This window comes from Ornithodoros turicata, chromosome 7 (genome assembly GCF_037126465.1).
Source record: "Ornithodoros turicata isolate Travis chromosome 7, ASM3712646v1, whole genome shotgun sequence".
Classification (NCBI taxonomy): Eukaryota; Metazoa; Arthropoda; class Arachnida; order Ixodida; family Argasidae; genus Ornithodoros; species Ornithodoros turicata.
In genome coordinates, this window is record NC_088207.1 from 17,057,015 (window position 1) to 17,077,617 (window position 20,603).

General features: G+C 44.0%; 2 protein-coding genes across 3 annotated transcripts in view; one reads left to right on the forward strand and one right to left on the reverse strand.

Annotated features, from left to right (window-relative positions):
• The first annotated feature begins 28 nt into the window (after nucleotides 1-28).
• Nucleotides 29-9,557, forward strand: LOC135400256 (V-type proton ATPase subunit S1-like). The gene is made up of 9 exons (XM_064632036.1): nucleotides 29-172; nucleotides 433-559; nucleotides 625-675; nucleotides 1,922-2,144; nucleotides 2,224-2,309; nucleotides 3,326-3,564; nucleotides 4,225-4,275; nucleotides 6,176-6,377; nucleotides 8,336-9,557. The coding sequence occupies exons 1-9, from the start codon at nucleotides 54-56 to the stop codon at nucleotides 8,546-8,548; spliced, it is 1,311 nt and encodes a 436-aa protein (XP_064488106.1). The 5' UTR covers nucleotides 29-53; the 3' UTR covers nucleotides 8,549-9,557.
• Nucleotides 9,558-15,427: 5,870 nt separating this feature from the next.
• The window catches only part of LOC135400257 (MAP kinase-activated protein kinase 2-like), a 30,665-nt gene continuing 25,489 nt past the window's right edge, over nucleotides 15,428-20,603 (reverse strand). The window contains exons 9-10 of one of the 2 annotated variants that reach the window (XM_064632037.1): nucleotides 18,322-18,423; nucleotides 15,428-16,865 (exon numbers count right to left, since the gene is read on the reverse strand). In XM_064632037.1, coding sequence (XP_064488107.1) covers nucleotides 16,740-16,865; nucleotides 18,322-18,423 — 228 coding nt within the window. In that variant the 3' untranslated portion in view covers nucleotides 15,428-16,739. The remainder of the gene's footprint in view (nucleotides 16,866-18,321; nucleotides 18,424-20,603) is intronic. The other variant, XM_064632038.1, reaches the window with a different exon arrangement.

A 20,603-nucleotide genomic window follows, 5' to 3' on the forward strand; every position in this document is an offset into this window, starting at 1 on the left:
GAACTCAGGTCCGGCGTTCGCGGTGATTCGCGGAGTCATATGATCATTTAAACATGGCAGCGGCCGGTCCGCCTTTGAGAGAAATGTATTACTTTGTATTATTGGTTTCCTTAGCTTCTTTGTATAACTGCGAAAATGTGGAAGTTCCAGCATTCCTTTGGGGTCATCGAGGGTAATTTCCCACCTTCAAGATTACGCATGTGCTTTTTGCATAGCTATCTCAGCTCGAAATTAGGGGTGTTTTGAACATAGAGCAGGCTGTGTGAATTTGCTGGTTGAAATATTGAAGGCACCTTGTTTTGCAATAGGTTTTTCGTAGGACGGATATTAATGAGATGTAGTTAAAAGCACGGACACAATGCCAAATGCAAAAAGACTGTTCAGTCGCTCGGGACATTCGCCTTGACGTGAAATGTGTTTTTTTCATTTCAGAGAGCAGAGCAGCTTCCCCGCTGTTTCGGCTTTCCAAAAAATTAGCCACGGTGATTTTACTGAAAAATTTGTACGCAATGTGCTGTCCAGCAAGGATACTGTGCTCGCTGTATTTATTCAAGATTCCGTAAGTAATGCAGTCGACGAGAGTCATGTGACTTTGCAGTAACCGCATATTTCCTCTTTTTACAGTTAAGTGTGGAAGACCTTCAACCAGATGGCCCTTCTTTCAAATACTTAAAGGTATTTCTTACTTCTGGAAACTGGATCGCCACCTCGTCTGTGTGTTGTAGGCTTAGATACTGCAGAACAGCGCGGTTTATCCAGAATCCCACGAACGGGAGGGGAGCCATGTGAATTTAAGTCACACCTTATGTTTCAGGGTTAGACCTGCTAAAACCTGTTTTTCGAACACGCTCAAGAACAGAGGTGGCAATGTATAACACACATAATGTGGCTAATGTTGTGACCTCACACCCACCTTACATTGACAGGTTGTGGAAAATTATGTGGCATGTATTGTCCCACTCAGAGTTCATGGCAAAAAAATTGCCATTAATCTTCTATGCTCTCTACTGCCCTTCCATACACACACAGTGTTGCTAATGCCAATGGCACAACTCTGGTATGAAGGCAATCTGTGTCATTACCACGACCAGCTAGATTATAACAGTCATGTTATAGGCACCCCTTCCCAGCGCCGCATTTGAAAGCTAGCGGTGGCGCTACTCATCGGCCCGATTATTGCTCCCTCAATTTCTGCAATACTTTGTACTTCAGCTTTCCTAAGTATCTTTGTACAAGCGGTGAATGTCCCAGGAGAGATGCTTCTTTCTAAAGTTGATTATCATCATCAATCTACGTGCTTTCATAGGAGCTGTTGCTGTCGTCTGCTACGGTAGTCGTAGGTCCGCTTCTGTGCGTTCAAAATTCAAATTTCCATTGCCCAATCGTGACGTAGATCTTGCAGGCCAACGAGTAGCGCCCCTAGCGGTTCCTACAGGCGGGCTCCTCATAGGCCTGTTGCTCTGGGCCAGGTGGCGCGAGTGAGCAGCAACGTCAGCGCCCCAAATCATGCAACACGCGGTAGTTTAGCAGACGACGCGGCACTTTCAAATACACGGTCTCGAGTTGTTCGCACTGTTCAAGAAGCACCGCTTTTTCTGTGGATTTCCTACAGGTTTTGTAGCTTTCCTCGGCACCATACCGTTTGAAACACCATGCAAAACCCGCTGATGAAACTACCTACTGTTGGGATCCGTGGCCGTTTGGGCCCGAAATGGCACTGTGCAAACTTCACTGCAGCAGCCCTATAGGGGTTGCCTCATAAGAGTTATGACATGGTCGTTATAATCTAGTAGGTCATGGTCATTACACATGACAGAGCCTGCTGATATGGGTGTCACACGGCCCTATGAAATTCTAGAACCCTCTCAAGCTGAGTGTTTGTTTATTTTACTTCTATTTACGCGGTCCACTTCCCGTGCAGCTTGCTTTCAAAAACAACCCTGTGTTGATGCTGCCAGCAGTGGAAAACCCCGTCGATGCCATCAGTTCGCTGAAGGGTGTGAAGACTGTCCAAGTGTCCGTCAGGGATCCTGCATCAGCCAAGGAAAAACTGCAGGACCACAACGAGCACACCAATGTCATCCTCCTGGAGCTTCCCAGCACCCAGTTATCTCCTAACCGCGATGATGCGTTGAAGAACATAGGTAGCTTTGACGCACTTCTCAGTTTTATCGTCGTCGTGTACCCGATGTTGCGACAACTCTGATAATTTCTTTCCCGCAGATGACATCATCGAGAGTTCAATGCAGCAACTGACTGCAGGAGGCAGGAATGTGGTAGGACTGTACACGGGGCGCAGGCCATCTTTTGTAAGTCTGTAAAACCTATTCACTCGTCGTCAGTGTGCACAGTACTGCATGGCTCGCTGCACTTTCTGTAGGTGCTTTCCGTGGTTCCCTATAGATCCACAAGATTTCACATTGCATCAGAAGTGCTCTTGTCACAAGGGCATGTAACCTGTATAGTGCAATTGACGCGAAAGATTGCAGGAATCCTTGCATTGCCCATCAAGTTTTCTTAGTCAGCGTTGTCTGGGAAAACAAGGTGTCTATCACACCGTAAGAGCAAATCATTATCAATGTAGAGGAGACAGGTTCTTTCTTTTTTTTTTACACAAGTCCCGATTGGCGATTGATGGAACAAGGCACTGAACCATTAGCGATTACTAGAGCCTGAAGTTTTAGGGTTTAACCCGATTCTTCCCCAAACTTGCACCCTGAATTGAAGTTTGCCTCTTTAGGGTGAAACCCGATTTTTACCCGGCAAATTGCCCTCACTGAGATGTCTGTAGGAATGCACACTAACTTGTTTGGCAGCTAATGCAGTTACATCACCATTTCTACGGAACTAATTCAGTTAGTTCGAGTAACTGAGCCCGATTTGTCCCAGAATTTAGTGTGCTCGAAGTTTTTCCACCCGAATTTGCATGAATTTAGAGCCCATGTTTATTTACCCAATTTTTACTCCCCGAAATTAGAAAAAAATATTTTCCGAAAACTTCAGGCTCTAGCGATGACCCTTGGAGCGCTCGGCAGATGATCTCGGAATCATCGCGAAATTCTAGTTGGTGATGGACCGAACTCTCTACCAGCCAGTGGTGTTCATCGTATAGGTCACCAAATGTACAGGAGGCATTGTCACTCTACATGAGCCTTGATCAGCGACGATGGAATGTTCCAGAATGCCTGTTGTACAGGAGAGCTTCTCAGCTTATGGCCTGAATAGAGACAATATCGATAGAACAGCGTAATTGGCGCGTGGAGATAGTGGTGCATCACTGTCATCCACAGGATGGTTGATCATCGTCATCTGAATGTCTTTACAGGGTGGAGAAGAATCGGGTGTACGTACCCGTAGACACCTTCTTCAGGCACCACCGGTGGAAAAGAATGCTAGTGACGTCTATGGCGTGCTCATGCTACGATCCGAGTGTCTCATCCTGTACTGTGAGGCCATCACAGTGTCCTTCGCTTCTCATGAAAACAGGACTTCAAAGGCTTCTTACACTTACAATGACACCCTGCCTGCCCAGCCAGTACCAGAGTGCTCAAGCAAAGGAGCCAAGTGAGTAGTGTACACACAAAAAAAAGAAAAAGAACTTTGAGAAAAAAAACATACAACTAACACACCTTTTGAACACAGACACATAGAATGAAGATTAGTGAAGTGTAACTAGAGGAATGTAAAGAGAATGTTAACGAGAATGGAAATATGGAAATGCATGCCACGTTTCTCCACTGCCACTAACAGAAATGCAATTACAGTACAGTCAGTCTCCTCGTCTACGAGACTTGGGAGACTGCAAGGAAATTGTAGTAAAGGTAAATATTTTAAAAAGGATGCGCATAATATTCCTGTAGCACAAAATCGCAGCCTTATTTAGCGACTAAGTCAATTCACCGTACTGTCGGCGACTGATTTTTCTGACTTCTGGGAGTCACAAAATCAGTTCAAATTTATCGGGCAGTCCCAGTTTTTAGTGAGTGGCATAAATCCACTCTATTTCAAGAACCTTCACTCAGAACATTCAAAGTGGCTTAAAGGAGGAATGATGTGACATCTAATCTGGCTCTAAAGTGTGTTGCCAAGTTCTTCATCAAGAGCCACCATGCAAAATATTTTCGTATACCTCTCCTGGCCGTGTAACTCAACTGCAAAAATGACATCTATAGATATATGGATAGAATGTGATCTATGTATAACATGCATGTTTTATGTTTGCAGTTTAACCATACACTTTCCTGACGAAGGTGGAATCACTGGCTTCAGTATACTGTAAGTCTAGGCACATTGCTGTCCGTGTTTGTGTAATATACCGTATTTGACCGCATATGCGGTAGAACCATGTCAATCGCGCGGGGCCGACGAAAATGTCCAAATTATCGAACGGGCAACAAAATACGAGGTGAACTTGCCGTTATCGGCGTACCTTTATTGCGAAAAGAACTGCAAGAATGTCGTTTGCTTTGGACAGGAAATTTGAGTCTTCGATACACCTTTGCTGGACGCTGCTAAGTGCTTAGTTGCCTCTGCACCTCGTCCGCATTAAACACGTCACAAGCCCTGTTGGCGGTTATGTGCTCCCGGAGCCGAACGCATTACCAACCCCTGACAATGTCTTCGCGAACAGCACCTCTCTCCCCGCAGTTGTTTTGGAAGACAAGTCCATGGCATTCTTCGAACCACGCAAACCACCCTTCCAATGCTTTTAAGGCCCCAGGGGTAGCCATGTCGAGACAGCATGCAGGCAGCACAAAGAAACAAGTTTACGCTTCAAGATGGCAGCTGATGTCATGGCGCTGATGACGATGGCAATGTCTCCACTGCCCTTTGCCTTCTTTTCTATTATTTTCTTGTCCACTGTGACTGCCGTGCCCTGAATTGCAGCATTAAGCTGCAGAATTAACAAGCGTTACTTCCCATAGGCTCGTGGAGACCCGTGCTGGGATTGTGTGGGTTGCCCAAATTATCTGAATTTCCAAATTAACGGGGGATTAACCATGTTTTACTCTAAGGTGAAGTGATATTTTCGCTGTCCCACGGGAGAAAAGCTACTGTGAACCCGCGAAGAATGCGATGCAGGATTGTTGCATTCCCGTGCAGGAAATTAATTGTCAAAACTGCAGATGCTATACAAAGGTGGATCGGATACAAACACTTTCCAGATGATTTTGAGCGCACGTTTTTTAAATCTCTCTCGTAGGTAATGGATGTAACACCTCTAATGCAGCTTAAGCGGAGGACTTAAAAAAATTTGCCTTTCTCGAATGCCCTGTTTCTTGTATCCCAATTAATATGCACCAAGAATAATAAAGGACTGAGCACTCTATATGAATTAATCCAACTGAATGTCACGTGCATTCTTCTCATCATGATGAAACTGCTGCCGCATTTGATCGAGGGTGCAACAGAAACAATGAAAAGGTTTCTGGCCAGTGGAGCCTCCCCTTGGCCTGCAAAGAATGCGAGAGTGCAGTTGGATGTCGTCTGTTGGTCGTCTGCTGTCGTGAATGTGATTGCATTTCAGTTCACACATTCGAAATTGCTGTATAACAACACATACTGCATGCATGCATGCATACATATGCAACATATACTTAGTGCCTGACTTTTTCGGGTTTTATTTTTGGCCAAATTCGGGGGGTAAATATCGGGTGATATTTTTCATCCGAAAAATTCGGATGTATTCGGGTTAAATCCCGTTACGGCATATTCTGTCGTCAGGAATTCGGGCGATTTTTTTTTGTCTAATAAAAATCTGTCTTAACATGGAACTAATGTTTAGCAATGTTATCAAACTTAATTTTAATGCACGCTTATGAGTGTGCCACGCGACCCAGATGTTTTCGGGTAGATTCGGGTTAAACCCGAATTTTACAGATTTTGTTCGGCGGGTAAATATCGAGCGGATACGGGTTTAACCCTAAAAAGTCAGGCCCTACATATACTGCATAGTTGCCATGCTTCGGCACCTTAGCTGAAATCCGGGAAATGCAACTAGACTGTTTATCGTTGCGGCAGCAACATAGCCGTTGTAGTAGTATAGCCATAGCCATAGTCATAGCCATAGTCATAGCCATAGTCATAGCCATAGTCATAGCCATAGTCATAGCCCTTGGGCTGAAATTGTGTTTGGAATAAATACGTAAGCACAGTATTGTTATCGGCCATGCAGTCTCACCATCGCCAAAAGCGGGGCAGACGGTTACATGATTGAAAACATCACTGCGGACATGGGAACGTACAAGGACCTGGCGATGCGCATGGGTGACACATGGTGGCCAGCTAATTTCTCCTATTCCTGCGGAGACAGTTCCTTCAGGCAGCGCAATGTCACAAAGGAACCTCACCTTCAGCTCACCTTCACCAAGCTTCAGGTATGTTGAGACAGCTCGTGAAATTCCTTTTAAATTCTGATTTAAAGTAAACATTATTTTCTCCACAAAATGGAATCTCGCTTCGTGTGTCAATGGAATACAGTGAAACCCGTGTATAACGATATTGACGGTAATCGCGAATTCCATCGTTATATGGGCTACATCGTTAAACGAGGGCTGACCTAAATAGCGCGTCCCCGAAAAGTCGCGCGCCACCCCACGTGTAGCAAAAAAGAGCAGCACTACACGTCACCATTCCGCAAGTCGGCTTCACCTAACGCCTGCGTGCTTTAGGAGAAGCTCGCTTTAGAACACTGTCGCGCAACTCGCGGGTGGAAAGCACGTGCTAGGCCTTTTGAATCATCATCTCGCGAATTTGAGCAGAATTGGCCAAATACGGAGACATTGTTACCACCAGCGTTACCACCTACCTCTTTCACTGACAGTATTGGAAAATGAACAGTCTTGCCTCAATTTTTATTTTGGTTTAAATCTTTTGATGTGAATTTCAGATGATACGAATTTTTTCCGGTACCCCGTGAGATTCGTTGCATCGATACTCTACTGTATCTTATCGCGGCGAAAATCGCCGCGTGGTTACGCGCACGGGACAGCGTCCAACATCGTTATACGAGTACTCGGAACCGCGGTCGCTATCGCTATACGCGGGTCGTTTCCCCATAGAACCAATGTATATTTTGACGGTAAAATCATGAACCATCGTTTTACGAGGGATATCGTTATACGCGATATCGTTATCCGCGGGTTTTACTGTATCTGCAACAGACCATCAGTCAAAGGGAAAGGAAACTGAAGTGCTCCAAAGCAGTCAACATGTACAACTTTTGGGTTCCTGTGATCTCACTACTGGAGTGGTCTAGTACAGGGTTGCTGGACAGGACTGCAAATAGGGATATACCGTATTTTCCGGACTTGTAGTCACACCTTTCTATAAGTCTCCCTCCCCCCCCCATTTGTTTTTTTGGGGGGGAGGGGGGGGGGAGTGAGACATATACAAATGTGACAGATGTGGGAGCAGGCGGAGGACTGCATGCAATGTTATTGGCGATGATGGTGATAATCAACAAAAAAATGCCTATAAGTGTCACCTTTGTATAAGACGCATCGTCGAGATACTCCAAAAAAAAACCGAGACTTATGCACCGGAAAATATAGTAGAACTACCTTTAGCAATAATGAGGTAAACAAATTTTCATAGCTTTCAACCGAAGCCTTTCGATTCGTACAGAACCACTTTCAATAAGCTTATTTACGAAACGATTTCCATCGATCTGCAACATCTCCTCGGGTTCAACCCGATCAGTCACGACTGCAATGCCCGACGCCACCGATAACGCTGGAAACTTTCGCGGCTGAACGTGCTGCGACGAAAGTAAAATGCAACGACAGCAATGCCTAGAGAGAGAGATCGACCAAGTTTAGTCTAGCCAGTTTTCTTTGTGCACTGAAAAGTTACAAAACGCTGGAAAACTTTTCGTGGAATGAGTCGATGCGCGATCCTGGGAGAATGCTTAGGGCCCTGTGTTTTCGGGTTTTATGTCTTTTCAAAATCGAGGGGTAAAAATCGGGTTTTATCCTGGGAGCTATACAACGGGTGAAATCGGGCCATATCGGGTGAAAAAAAAAAAACACATCTCGCATTTCATGTGAACACGAGATGCCCAGCAACTGTGCTGAGTGGGAAGTGTTGTATGTGTGGCCTAATTGGGATCTTCGGCGAGTACCGTTTTTTCGGGGGTTTTCGGGTTTTACCCTAAAACACGGGGCCCTAAGAATGCTGCACTTCCTTTTTTCCCTCGTTCCCCCGAAACCCGCGGAATCCCGCAAATTTGTAAATCCCACTTCGCGGAAGAGCGAATTTTTGCGCCGCGGAAAGCTAGGGGGTCTCTCCGCATTGGCTCGTCGGCTCTATACTAACCCCCGAATTTTTCCTCCAGGTGGAACTCTTCCCAAACTCCACCGACGCGCCGTTTTCGGAGTCTTACGACTGCTCGGGGTTCTTCACGATGCCCGTCTGGATGGGACTCCTCGTCATCCTCCTCTACCTAGTCATCCTCGGCGTGGGAATCTTCTTCTTGCACGACATACGCACAAACGATCGCTTTGACGATCCCAAGGGCAAAACCATCACGGTCACGGCCACGGATTAGGGAAGAAGTTCTCGGTTTCCTGAGAACGGTGTACAAATGTATAAATGGCTACGTTTGCACTGCCTACGTTTTAAGGGAAGGCTTCGAGAATTTCGAGGGCGCTCGTTAAAAAAAAAAAAAAAAAAATTGCGCGCGTCTCGTAGAACAAATCTGAAATTACCGACTTTATTTGAAATCGGCTCGCTGTAAAATGGCTTTCTAACGGCAGATTTTTTGTAAAAACAGTGTTTTCATGTTTACAACAATGAGGACTTGTCAAGGCAACAGTGTTTTGCTCCATTGTTTTTTTTTCCTGTGCATGTCTCTTCCCACTTAAGCTACTACCACGAGCAGAAATGAACTGCCATGTTGAAAGGCGGCAGACTTGATTTTGCGGTGTGTATTTAGTCATGTACTGTGATTGCATCGTATGTGTGCAGGACTACTATCGAAATGTAGGTGTGCTAGGGAACTTATTTGGGAATGTACACGTTTAATTTAAATTGAAATATAATATTCCGCTGCTGTTTCACATTTCCCGTACATTCCACGGCACATGTCACTGTGCCCACTGATGTGCAACATTTCTGGATCGTGAAGACATTGCTGGGAGATAGAAGGAGCATATTTCGAAGGCTTAACTCTTCGCTAGAAAAGACTGTGTGGAACATGGCTGTATGTGTGTCAGTGCAAGATAAAAGCGATTGTTGCATGTGTATAAAAAGACGTTGGTTCGGCTACAGTGTTGTTTCAATACATATGTTGGGAACAGTGTTCCGATAGTTTAGTTTGGTAACTACTAAATGATACTCCGATACAGTAACTGCGTTTAACAGCCACGAGGAAACACAATGTTGCTGAACAAGTGGATGGCAAGCAGGATGGTGCATTAGGTTTGCCTCTTGAGAACTGGCCAATATTGCTGTCTGGATTTGAAAGAATGATGAAAATAAGCTTTGCTACATCTGTGTGGACATTCTTCCTCTTCTAAAGTTGACCTGCATAGATAAATAAAAGTTGGTGAATCCTATCCATGATGAACAAACCATAACTTGCTGAATTTCGTTTGATGTCTGTAGGGCTATGTCGGACTAGATATAATTGTAACGATAATGGGAAACAATGTGGGTGAAAACATGCATGTGTACATGAGGTGTTACAATTGGATATCCACATTCCCTTCTGCTACCTTTCCACCAGTACCTTCCAGTACCAGTGGTTCAGAAATTTCAGCTCTTCCATACAGCTCTACCATACATGTTGAACAAGAATATCACTTTAATCTGGTTGTGTAAGCTGCTTCTCACCAATGGCCATTGAGCTCTGAATTTACTGTAGTTCCTTTGCTGATTCAGGTGGTTCTCCAAATATTTGCGAACAGTGTGCCAAGTCAGTTTAATCTGCTGGTTTAATAAATGCTCACGCGATGCTAGTTGGGAAAAAGATACAAATTACGGTCCCAATGAGATTATCACTAAAGAATATGTAGAAGCGAAGTCGTCAAATTCATTGTAGTCTCGATTTTGTCTGTCTGACACGTTTCTATGGCACGTTCCATAAAGGTTCCGTTCCACTTATAAGTGAGAGGTATTACAAAAAGGCCTGATACAACAGAGCGCTAGATCTACTGTGAGGAGTACGTCCCTGGAGTCTGAGACCTTGGCGGACCATCCTATCTGCATCTGCTATAATGTTTCGAGGCATAATTTACTGGACTATCCAAAAGTTCAGAGTTTAGAAATGTTTTGTATTTTTGGACCACAAAGATTAAGTCAAATACAGTCAAACCTCGCTTTACGAACACCCTTCGTTTCTCAGAAAATCGTTCGTAACTCGAGGTATTCGTAAATCGAGGTCCGAGGAGTGCAGTGCACAAATACCTCACAAAAACACGGGAAATTGATTTGAATAAGTTTTATTTTTGAAAATACTGCGTAATTGTGCTTTGCACCATACTTTCTGCAGGGTCTATCCTGTTCAGAAGAGATGACAGAAGTCTGACAATTGACTCATCCACCCGGTCCTCAAAGTACCGTATCGCGCGCGGATGAGACTGTTTCCAACGGCAAACATTACGCTTGTCACCGGCTGTCAGGACTGAACGCCTTCTCTTGGAACGGCAAGATGTTTCCATCTCGGAGACCTGGTCCAAACTCACAACCGTTCGGCTGTAAACGCCCGAATTATTATTTCAGGAACTGGTGAATCATGTTTGTGGAACGTAGCGACGTTGGGACATTGTATGTTTGACCTTGGCAGCATGTACTGAGGAACTTTCATTATCCTCCGGTCAATTGGCCTGTCCTCTGTATGTTCATAACGCCCGTTCGTATATCGAGGTCAGAATGGCTTGGCTACTTTGGGTCCGTTCCCTAATAATCCGTTCATAGTTCGGATATCGAGGGTTCGTAAAACGAGGTCAAAATACAGGGAAAAAGTTTGGTTCCCTGTGGAGCCGTTCGTAAGTCGAGGGAATTCGTATATCGAGGGTTCATAAAACGAGGTCCGACTGTATTGAGTGGCTCCTTTACAAATAAGCAGAATTTGTTCAACTGCTCTAACAAAACATCCTTCCTCACCTTCTTGAAAGCCAATAATGGTTTCTTGTCAATATGGCAATATTTTAAGAAAGTGAAAAAAAAAAAAATCCTGCATACCAAAATGATGATGTTCCGTCAGTTTGATGAACTGAACGTGTTGTTAGAATGCAGGGCTCCTATAACATTACACGACGTGTGGTGAGTAAACAGTCTGATTGATGTGACAGTCTCTAATAAACTCCAAATATATACAGTCATGTCTTGCTTATCCGGAGTTCAGATATCTGGAAAACTTGTTATCCGGACTACATTACCAGGAACGAACGAAAAGTGTCAACGTCCTCTCTCCGTGGCATGTTGTGTGTTGGCATTACTCCGGAAAAGGGTCACATCTCACCGGGGCATTCTGTGCTCTCCGTTTGACTCCCCTTTCTTCAAAGGTCACTCCCGTTTGGTGGATGCGGGCACACGGTAGAGATTGATTGATTGATTGATTTTAACTTGGTAGAGAAATCTACATGTGGACGTCAATTCCCAGGCCGTCTGAAAGCATCGCCTGTCTTTTGGCCCATGCCAAGGGCATTTGCAAAAAGACGAAAACATGTGCGCGGGACAATCTTTTTGAGACATTACCCTCCTTTGAACAGCAGGGAGATGCGTTGGATGTCGTGACTGTGACCAGAGTTCTATCACACGTCTGATCTCAAGCAGCTACTTTGCATGCATTTTTGAAGCGACAATCTTGTCCTTGTTTCCTTTTCTGGAGCTATAAAGAGGACTCCCGAATTTTTCGGGTTTCCCGGAAGTTTCCCTGGTTCGGTTATCGGGAAATTCGTTATCTGGACGAAAATGACGGATGACTCCAGAGGTGTCCGGATAATCGGGACACGACTGTAGCGCGAAAAAGTCTAAAATAATAACGCATAATAATATGGGGTACATATACATGAAGTGAGTCTGTTATAGATGAAGGTTTTCAAGATGTTGGTATTTCGAGATAAGCTTGTTTACGTTAAATAAGCTACAATTTCAGGTACTGGTAACTGGATTGCTGGGCATCTGAGATAAATCGTTTTATGCACGTACTATGATTTGTGGCAGGGAATTTGGGAAAAATACCCCGTAACATCTGCAGCAGATCTAGTATACGCATGATGCAGTGGCTATTCTTAGGAATTGTATGTGTGTAATTTCCAGTGATGGCCACTAACTACTTCTACAGTAGTTTAACTATAACTACTAACTACTTTGTGATTGAATAGTTTAACTAGTAGTTCAACTACTTTTCAGGGAAGTAGTTAAAACTACTTTTTTAACTACTGCAATGTAGTTTAACTACATCTATAACTACTTAACGATGTCCACCAACACCAATCCCTTGTAGTGTTCTTGGACACCTAAATATGAATCACAAGCAATAATAAACTTTGGCTCAAGCCATTGCTACGATCGTCAAATACAAAGCATGCGGCGGGATTCTTTCTGTACCTACGTGACAAACTAAGTTGCAGAATTATTTCGCAGCAAATGAGGCTTCACTAGACAAGCATTAAAAGTGAAGATTTAGTACATATGCACGACACAATTGCTCTCAACCTCCGTTCTCATCAAACAAGTAGCTCAAGGTAAAAGTCGGAAGCACAATCGTGCAGTAAAGCTTACGGCACAATCGGAAGTAGTTGGCGCCTTCAGTAACCTAACTACTGTAGTTGTCAGTATTAGTAGTTGCCACTAGATTTCTGCAAGTAGTTGATAACTACTTTTTAACTACAATCAGGTAGTTTAACTAGTAGTTTAACTACATGTAGTTAACTACTGGCCATCACTGGTAATTTCAGTAATTTCGTCCTTTCGAACATTTCAAGCTTTGAGGCATAAGTCTTGTCCTATGTGTCTTCCTCAGGTTCCATCTCTGTGGCTTATTCTTCAGCTCTGCACACTTTAATGGAACTTCGGCTTCGAAACTAACCATTTAAAGCAATTTGTCAAATCATGTCTCCAGTTAATCCTTTTGTTACTGTTTATTAACCACAAAATGATTTATAAAATAATTAGCTTTCCACACACGTCTAAATTCCATAATATTTTGCATATCTGGAGTCCATGCAACACAAATGGCACATCAGTACGAAAGACAATACGAAATATCGCAACGTGAACTGGTGACAACTTCTTTCGAACACAATATCAATGAACGAATCTATGTTTGTTTTGTTACCAAAAATAGTTTTATTATTGAAACAAACACTACACAAAATGCTAGTTGTACAACATCTGCACCTGCCCTCCTCCTCTTAATGGGAGCGACAATTTATCAACCACGATGATGAAGTGCATGTGTATTAGAAATGGGGTGTAAGATTCAATTGTCTCAAGTAAAACAACTGGAACAATCAAATCTATCTCATTACAGTGACCAGAAGTTAACTCGCTATGACTGACACATTCAAAGGAAAAAAAAGAAATGCTGAAAGTGTGATATGAAATGCAGGTTAAACATAGCCCCCTGCACTACTAACATTCCAGGGGATATTACGTGTGTGCACTCAACAATAACATAAAATACCCCAACTTTTAAGGTGCTCATGTACGTTTGCACATCGCATGTGTTTAGTCGTGCAAAGACGTTAAAAGGTAACATCTGCAGTTGCATGATCTGCTGTCACAGATTTCAGAGTAAATAGTACAACAGAGTAGAACAAAACTTGGGATGTGACTCGCGAAGCCGTGCACATAATTCACCATTTGCCCGTAACAGTCCTAGAATCTAAGCCGAAAGAAACGACTCTCTGAGAGGCAGCCTGTAGGTAAGTGTCAAATGGTACCGTGCAGGCTAAAAAAAGGGGGCAAAAAAACAACAACAACAACAACATGAATGGAGCTTAAAACAGTCTCAACTAAGAAGGCTCACAAATGCTTCGCAATTCAGGCACATTATTATTTTCTCCTAAAAAATGTGCTACCTAAGTACGTGGGATAAAATATTGATAGTGGAAAAGCATTCGGACGGGAAATCTTTCCCGTCGGTACCTTTGTGTGCTGCTGTCCTGTTTGAGGAATTGTTCCATTATAAATATAACAGTTGGAATTCAACAGTTGGAACAGTTGGAGAAAGGCCAAAAATCCTCCAGTATGGAGTGAAGCAGTTAAACCTATTGGCAGTTTGTTAGGGACTCTGTGGCACTTTGTAGCTTTGCTGTTTAGATTGTGCAATCCTTATCATAATAAGGCATTGTGAACCAAGCACCTCTGTCAGAGCATCAAGGACAAAATGGCCAGGGTGTGCGCGAATAGTGACCGCCCAAACACTGAGCGCAGGTACAAATTAGGTCCCTACTTTCCTAACTCTCGAGAGACTTGTATACATTGAATCTGCAGACGCGTAAATTTAATGGGGTCGTGTTCAATTAATTCTATGTGTCTGACGTGCAGAACGGTAAAAACCTTGTTACAGTGAATTATGATTGCAGTAAAGTAGGGGTGTGCGAATATTCGAATTCTCGAATTCGAATCGAATACCAAACGCTTGAACTATACGATTCGCGAATCGAATATCCAATATTCGATGTTTCGAATATTCGACTATTCCACGAATATGAGCGACACAACCCGAAAGTGGGCTTCACCTGATGCTTCCGTGCATGAGGTGAAGCCTCCTTTAAGAAATTGCCCTTGCTGCAGGAAAAAAACAGGCGGGACGGTGTTTAGTTTAAGATAACGTTATCCAAAGTTAGTTTTGTAGACATCGTCTGTGGAAGGGGCGGCGCCCCTCCCACATGCAGTTTAGCGGTGCCGACGAGGGACTTTGATTTGATGTCTGTGAGGTTGCCTTTAAAAAGTTAGGACTTTTGAATAATGACTACAGCCCACGAACAAGAAGGGTGTCTTAAAGATGTCCTTTACATCTAAAATTTCAGTAGTGCAACTTCCTAGGACGAGTGCAAAGGAACTAAAGTGTGTTCATGGCAAAGCTGAGGCAGGATGCCAATTAGTTTGTTTCACAAATGGCCTGTGGTTGTCTGAAACAATTACAGCCTCATCCGTATAACATGCTACTGCCTGACAAAATTTTGAAATGAAGGTAACCACTCCAGTACTCCAGTAAGTGTAGGCTCACCTGAAAAGCAGGAAGCACTCTCATGTGAAATTAAAGATTAGGGGCTTTAAACAGAAGAATTGCATGTCTCTCTTGTGACAGTTAATGCCAGAAAAATTACACTAAAGCCATGGGCTACAAAATGGAAACTTTTAGTGCGAAAGTCACATATTGTAAATTTTGCACGAATATTTGATATTCGATTCGGTATTCGGAATTTTTTCCCTCATTCGATTCGATATTCGATTCGACTTAAAATATTCAGATTCGCACAGCCCTACAGTAAAGACAATCTAAACAACTGGTACGGTGGCCTTTTTGCCCCGGGGCCCCAGTGTAGTGTCCATACTCAAATTGTAAAATGTTTCTCCAGTTCCTCTACACTTTACTGTAGCGAGGTTCACCTCGTACAGTTCCTGTCAAAAATTGTGAACTGCTGCAGACGTTGCCAACATGACGAGCGAATCTGCCAGATTACGAGGGGATAACTGGTTTGACTGATTAACTGCAGTTTTAGCCCTTGTTTCTTTCTCAAAATCAAATGAAGCGAGATGTCTGAGTAAAAAAAAGAAAGCGAATGTCACAGCTATTGCATTTACATAACAAGTTTGTGCTGCACTGAAACTTCAGCAAGATCACAGCGTACGGCGGCCCAGAAGTGGCCGAATGGCAAGTTCATCCGCAATAATATGCTTTCTTGACAGATCAGGTGAAGTGCCCCGTATGTTACTTTCATATGGTCTAAAATATTCTACCTACAAACAAAGGTGACCACATGAGTGCATTCATGAAAGTCATATAGGCACCATGTAAAACTAGCAACTTCTTTTCCCATCATAATCTAGGAAACCTATCTTAGAAGACAAGATAGCTATCTAGGATCCTAAGCAAGCTTACAACAGCCCCTTTAAGGCCCTGTCAAAATCCTGCAGTATATAAAATGATACCCGCGATTCCAGCAACAGATTAAAAACGTTCAGAACAGCGAGGCCTGTTTCGCGGCATAAATTAAGCACTTGGGCCCGGGAACGTGCCTTTAATTTAAAGAACCCGAAGTACATCCTTTTGCTTGCATATTAATCCTACTAAGCCTAGGAAAAAAGAAAAGAAAGAAAAACATTAGATTAACTTACAGACCTACTCCATTTGTTAGGCTATAAAACACCCTCTTTTGCACCTCAGTGCTGATAAGCCTTTCTGATAAGATAAGCCTTGATAAGCCTTTTTGATAAGAGCTACACTTTCACAGTTTGCTGTAACCTCTCAACACTGGCTTGAAGTGCCCTTGCAACATCCATTGGCACCACCATCATGGGCACTGACTAAATCTATGATTAGAACGTTGTAGGCATGCCTCATACATAATGTTCTGGCTTCGTCTGGGGCACGGAGCAGCCTTGTGCTGTACCCATGGCCATTCCCGTACCCGTTCCTGGAACTCCTCGATACTTTCGGACTCCTTGAACACCTACTTCCACCACGATGATGTTGCTAGAGGCAAAGTCAATGATGCTGAAGATGTAGTTATCACCTTGGGTTTTGATGCCTCTTTGGATTGAGGGATTAGTTAGCTAGTTTAGTTTTTATGTGGTGCCTGCTGACGACGTTTTGTCAGTAGTCGATTGTTGGTGTCTGCCAGTTTCTTAAGCTGTATGGTGTCGTAGTCCACCCTCATAGTTGCCAGAGCCTGCGTCATTTCTTCCTGCAAATGTGAAAAAGTTTGCGCTGTAGTCATTTTTCTCCACAGAGACAAGTTTTGGGCCAGCCATGCTTCTAACGTGATAAATCGATATATACATGTAAGGGCTAGTCCAAGAAAGTACATATTGGCAGATAAAGAACTGGTAATGTTTTAACCAGAAACCCTGGTCTGACATAAACTTGTGTTACATTTGTAATTTGTAATTACGAGTAAGCTAGTGAGGGCTAGTCCAGGAAAGTACATATTGGCAGACAAAAAACTGGTAATGTTTTAACCAGAAACCCTGGTCTGACATAAACTTGTGTTACATTTGTAATTACGTTACATTTGTAATTTGTAATTACGAGTAAGCTAGTGAGGGCTAGTCTGGGAAAGTACATATTGGAAGATAAAAAACTGGTAAGGTTTTAACCAGAAACCCTGGTCTGACATAAACTTGTGTTACATATATAATTACATTACAAATTTGTAATTTGCCTTACATTTGTAATTTGTAATTACGAGTAAGCTAGTGAGGGCTAGTCCAGGAAAGTACATATTGGCAGACAAAAAACTGGTAATGTTTTAACCAGAAACCTTGGTCCGACATAAACTTGCGTTACATTTGTAATTTGTAATTACGAGTAAGCTAGTGAGGGCTAGTCCAGGAAAGTACATATTGGCAGACAAAAAACTGGTAATGTTTTAACCAGAAACCCTGGTCTGACATAAACTTGCGTTACATTTGTAATTACGTTCCAAATTTGTAATTTGCATCACATTTGTAATTTGTAATTACGAGTAAGCTATATAGTGAGGGCTAGTCCAGGAAAGTACAGATTGGCAGACAAAAAACTGGTAATGCTAACGCTAAAAGCGATAAAATTCCCCAGTGCATGGGTCACAAAGAGGAAACAATCACGAGCACACTCCGCTTTTGTGTCCCCTGCACGTGGGTATCTTATCGCTTTTAACATGGACTACCAACCAGCCCAGTCTTTATCGCTTTTAACTTAGATACAATGCCACCCACCAGCAATCAAAGCTGTGCACCTGCCTTTAGTGCAACCTTTAATAATATGCAGTAAGATATAACAATGTGCGAGCACTGCAGCAGCGGACTGGATTAGATTGGACTTGGCATCTGCAGAAGTGCTTCTAGCGTGTGAGGAGTTCCAACAAGGCACAGTGAGCCACTGCCGTTCCCGTGTGAGAGGCTTAGTGCAGCTTTTGGGTTTTACCCAAAGTCACAGCAACACAAGTCGGCAAGTAGAAACGGGATATACCAAAAAAACAATAGCCTATGCAGCTATGAAGCCTAAAACACATCACCTCACAAGCGCGAGAGTTATTTATTTAGTCGATTGTGAGGGAACCCTTAGGTTAGGTGTTGTGGTATCTGTAAGCCGTAAACAGCTCCAGTCTGTGAAAACAAGCCTTCCTCAGAGCAAACCAAAGGAAACCTCTCTATACTAACAAAAGTCCATAGCCTTGGTACCTGTACGTCAGGCCACTGGTCTCCCTCTTCCCTGAGAATCCTGATGGAGTGCAGTGGAGTCTGCGGCACTTCCGTGTATTTCTGGAGGGAAAAAAAAATTGAAGGCATACTAGGCATCAGTGGCTATGAAAAAGGCATTAATGCTACAACATCGCAGCCGGACTGGATGGAGGGCGTGCACTTTTCTTCTTATGGTCATCGAAACCGGGAAGGAGACAGTGGGAAGTTTAGTTGTCGGGTAACAAACCTCTACCCGAGAAACGTCATCATGACGTTGGTAGACACACCGAAACCAAAACAGATCGGAAGGGGAGAGCTGGGTTCCACGAATGGGCAATTGTTCGCTGTCTCCCATTGAAAGAAAAATAGGACCGAAGGTCGCGTCCTTTTCAGAGACCATCGTAATCCCCTCAAGACGGTGGCTTTCGGGCGCGACCTTGTTCTCCACTAGCTTTGAACGTAGTTCAACTCTACCAAACTCGTGGCGCTGTCAAACATTATGACGTCATTTATTTACAAACAGGTAGAGGTCTGTTCTGCCCCTAGCTGGGTGGGCCGCCGTCCCCGTACCCCCTCCGGTGACACTTTTGCACTGCCTTCTGGGCACCTCTATGGCAAATGATCATGCCCTCATCTGGCCCTGATTATGAATATTTATGCGGAAAAAAAAGGAAAAGAAAAAAAAAAAAAGAAGAAAAGTTGGGATGTCTGTCACCACACGTAGTGCAATCCTCAAAATTATTTATGCGCAAAAACCTGAGGGCTTCGAGCACCGGGCACTTTCCAAGTGTGCACACATTGCAAAAAACACGCTCAGCTTTATACGTAGCTGCCACACTTGGTATCCTCATAGAAATACCTCAGTACAGTCGAGCCCGTTTATAACGATATTGACGGGAACGCGAAATCTGATCGTTATATCAGAGTATCGTTAGAAACGAGCTTTCGAGAAATCGCCGCTCGGGTTCGCGCAAACGAAGTAGATCGCCACAAGTAGAGCGCCGCTGCACATGCGCGTTTGTTGGGAGCACAGAAGCATTTTATCTAGCTGACTCAGCTGTGCGTCGAAAGCTTTTGATAGCATAACCGCCGATATCGTGCGAGGCGCAGCACCTTTTGAGATCGACGCCCTCATTCATTGCTCGTCATCCAATGCCGTAGTCATCATCATTCTCACGATCGGGACTGCAAGGTCCATCAGAATGCGCTTCCGCCACGGGTAATCAGTCGACGCGTGTTTGGGTGATGACACGCAACTGTCTGCCAATACACGTTTTCGAAGCCGCGGCACTTCACAACGCGGTTCTGCACCAGTACGAAACCCGTAGAGCGCATGTAACTCAGGGTCGAGCGGCTCGACCCTGAGTCACACGCGTTTGTTACGCGTGAGTTATACGCGTTTTGGCCAGGAAAGACGCGTGGCTCGACTCGAGCCACGCGTCCTTCCTGGCCAAAACGCTTCTCGGAACCGCGGACGCCATCGTAGCAAGCACGCAGCAAAAGAAGAGAAAAAGCTTGAAGATGCGAGAACGGTGTGGAGAGGGAGCAACCTCCTCTACTTCCCGCGAGCTCCTTCAGCCCTTTCGAAGTCGCGTGCCTTGCAACACACGCATCTAATCCCCGGCAGTGGCAGTCATGCGCGGATAAACGCACCGCGTTCTCATTTTAGCGGGCACGGAGGCGAAGGCTCTTAAAAATGCCAATGTAATTTGTTTTCAGTGAAATGGCGCAATCTTGCTTTCTAATTTTCACGCGTTATACCGGCCGCCGGGAGAATTCCGATCGCTATATGCGAGCAAGCGCTTTCGCGGCGATCGTTATATCGATGTTTTGTTTACATGTAGTTCAATGGGAGAGCTGACGGGAACCAACAATTCGATCGCAATATCGGAGTTATCGTTCTATCGAAGATCGTAATAAACGGGCTCGACTGTATAACGAAACTCGCAGGGATCACAATTTCTTTCGTTATATTGAATCAAACTGCGAGAGTGCCCGCAGTACATAAGCGTCTGTAACTCCCGCTACGACATGCAAATTTTTTCCTGGAAAATGACGACAACGCAAATAGGCATAGCGCCAACAGGCGCCTACGGCATTTTATTATTGCGTGAAATAGCCGGTTATTCGGGTCTGCGCCGTGCCTATAGAAGATGCGGTGTCACACATTGTTTCTACGCTGCCAAAAACCTTCACAGCCTTCTCCATATTGTGTCGCGATCCCACAAACCTGCGGCAGTATGTCTTCTGTAAGGCTCTCT